The sequence below is a fragment of the Tupaia chinensis genome, unplaced genomic scaffold (assembly GCF_000334495.1).
Source record: "Tupaia chinensis unplaced genomic scaffold, TupChi_1.0 Scaffold000286_1, whole genome shotgun sequence".
NCBI classification, from domain to species: Eukaryota; Metazoa; Chordata; class Mammalia; order Scandentia; family Tupaiidae; genus Tupaia; species Tupaia belangeri.
In genome coordinates, this window is record NW_006159770.1 from 205,915 (window position 1) to 208,075 (window position 2,161).

General features: G+C 57.7%; 1 protein-coding gene across 3 annotated transcripts in view; it reads right to left on the minus strand.

Annotated features, from left to right (window-relative positions):
- GP6 (glycoprotein VI platelet) overlaps nucleotides 1-551 on the minus strand; it is a 9,666-nt gene extending 9,115 nt beyond the window's left edge. For 2 of the 3 annotated variants that reach the window (XM_027772583.1, XM_027772584.1), the window contains exons 1-2: nucleotides 418-551; nucleotides 14-245 (exon numbers count right to left, since the gene is read on the minus strand). In XM_027772583.1, coding sequence (XP_027628384.1) covers nucleotides 14-245; nucleotides 418-420 — 235 coding nt within the window. In that variant the 5' untranslated portion in view covers nucleotides 421-551. Of the gene's footprint in view, nucleotides 1-13; nucleotides 272-417 lie in introns of all 3 variants that reach the window. The other variant, XM_027772585.1, reaches the window with a different exon arrangement.
- Nucleotides 552-2,161: the final 1,610 nt, after the last annotated feature.

Consider the following 2,161-nt stretch of genomic DNA (forward strand, 5'->3'; position numbering starts at 1 on the left):
GGCCCCGGCTTCCCCGTAGCCACGAGCTCCAGCTGCTCGCTGGCGGGGGACCAGCCGGCGCCCATCTGGTAGAAGCAGCGGTAGCGTCCTGCAAACTCCGCCTTCATGGCCGGGATGACGAGGGTGGCCTGGTCCTTGTACTCCGTGGGCCGCAGTCTCTCCAGGCGGTACGAGTCCACGCCTGGGGGCCCCTGGCACCGGACGGTCACCGGCTCCCACAGGGGCACCAGGAAGCTGGGCAGAGCCTGCAGGGAGGGCTTGGGGAGTGGGCCTGGGAGAGGGCAGGCCCAGGTCAGCCGCGGGACTAGCGGGGCCTGCGGGCTGGCGCCCCTCCCCAAGAGCCGCAGCGGGAACGGGTGTGTGTTCGGGGCTCGGGGAGTCAGGCAGCCAGCAGGTGGGGGGTGGCCGAGGACTCACCATTCTGCACCAGGACCGCCCACTCCAGACACAGCCCTGCGGAAAGGAGAGTCGAGCTGCGAGCCCCTGGGACGCGCCGAGTCTGGGCTCGCTGAAGGGCGTTTGTACCTGCTGCCGCCGCTATTTTGGTTTTCTCGAGACACACGTGCACGTAACTTATTCTCCTTTGTAATTAGCATGTAGCATGTAGTGACTGCACATGTTTAGGGCTCAGTGCAGTTCTCGGGCAGGGGTACCACGGGTGACCGTGAAACCTCCCTCCCCGCTTTCTCCCGCTCCCTTCTGCATGCAGACATGCATTATCCCAGATCAGAACGGTAGCAAAGGTTAATAGAATGTAATCGAGTCACTGGGAATTCACCCCGTCTCAGGTGTCGAAAGGACCGCGAGAAGCATGACAGACGGTGGAAGTCACTGGCTGGGGCCGAGGGCCGAGGGGCCGAGAAAGGCCCCAGCGGCCTGGAGGACATTTCCCCAAACCCGACCTGGCCCCCCCGCTCATCTGGAAGGAGAACAGCCTCATTTTTTAATGATGTGTATTTATTTATTTATCTATCTATTGTGATTTTCAAACAGCCAGGTCCAGGACCAGAACCACAGTTGGCCACGTAGGAATCCAGCATCCTAACCACCACGCCCCCTGCTGGCCCAGCCCCTCTTTTTCCTTTTTCCTTTTTTTTGCTGTAGGGGAGCCCCTCATTTTTGAAGGGGTGGGAAGAGGCCTGTGGCGTTCTAAGTCACGCTATCTCGGGGCGTGTCGATGACCAGTCTCCCACTGCCGAACGCGGCTCGGTCGAGTGAGCGATCTGGGCCGCACTGTGGTGACTGTGCAGAGACCACTCGCGGCACTCGCGTGTCCCCCCGGCTGCAGAGCGCTGACTCTGCTGCTCACCCTCCCGCACTCGTTGATAGCTTCTCCACGTCTCACGCGACACCGCCGCTGCATTCTCAACGCAGGGGGCCTCTCCTGGGGGTGCCCTCACCCGGCCAGCTGTCCTCGAGCCACGCTCTGGCCTCTAGGGCTAAGGCTTTCTCTCTGGTCTTTCTGACTTGCTGCAGTATCTGCGTTATTCTCACGAGATGCCAGATTAGCAAATAAAACTCAGGCCGGTTTGAATCTCAGGGAAGCAGCACTCCCTTCAGTGTAAGCAGGACGCACCAGCTACCCAGGACATCCGTATGCTTTAACAGTAAATAGGGACCGACAGACGGTGTAATGGCTACGTCGCTGGACATAATACACTGTCATTGTTGGCACATGCATTTTTTTCCCTCAGAATTCATAGTAATGGTGGTACCTGAAATTAGCATGAGTCTGGAGCCAAGAAGTGGTGTGGTGGTTAAGGTGCTGGACACATGGCTGAGCATGGTTCAAGTCCTGGACTTGGTGGCTTACCTTTTTACTTTCTCTCTCTCTCTCTCTGGTGAGCCCACATGCCCTATAGAAAATTTAAAAAAATAAATAATTCTAAAAAAAAAAAAAAAAACCTCATGCCGGGTGTGTGTGCACGCATGCCCCAGATCCCGAGAGGAGAATGGAGGAGAAGGGATGGTGGCGTGGCCATCCCCCCTGGGGGATGTCTCTCTGTCTCTCTGTGTCTCTCTGGCGAGCGCACACACCCTAAAAGGTCTGTGTTATCTGAAATTCAGATTTTATCTCTTACTTTCATAAGAGGGTTGGCCGTTGTCGCTGACAGGGCCCTCAGGCCGCGATCCCCCACCTCAGCCAGCCCAACCACAAGCG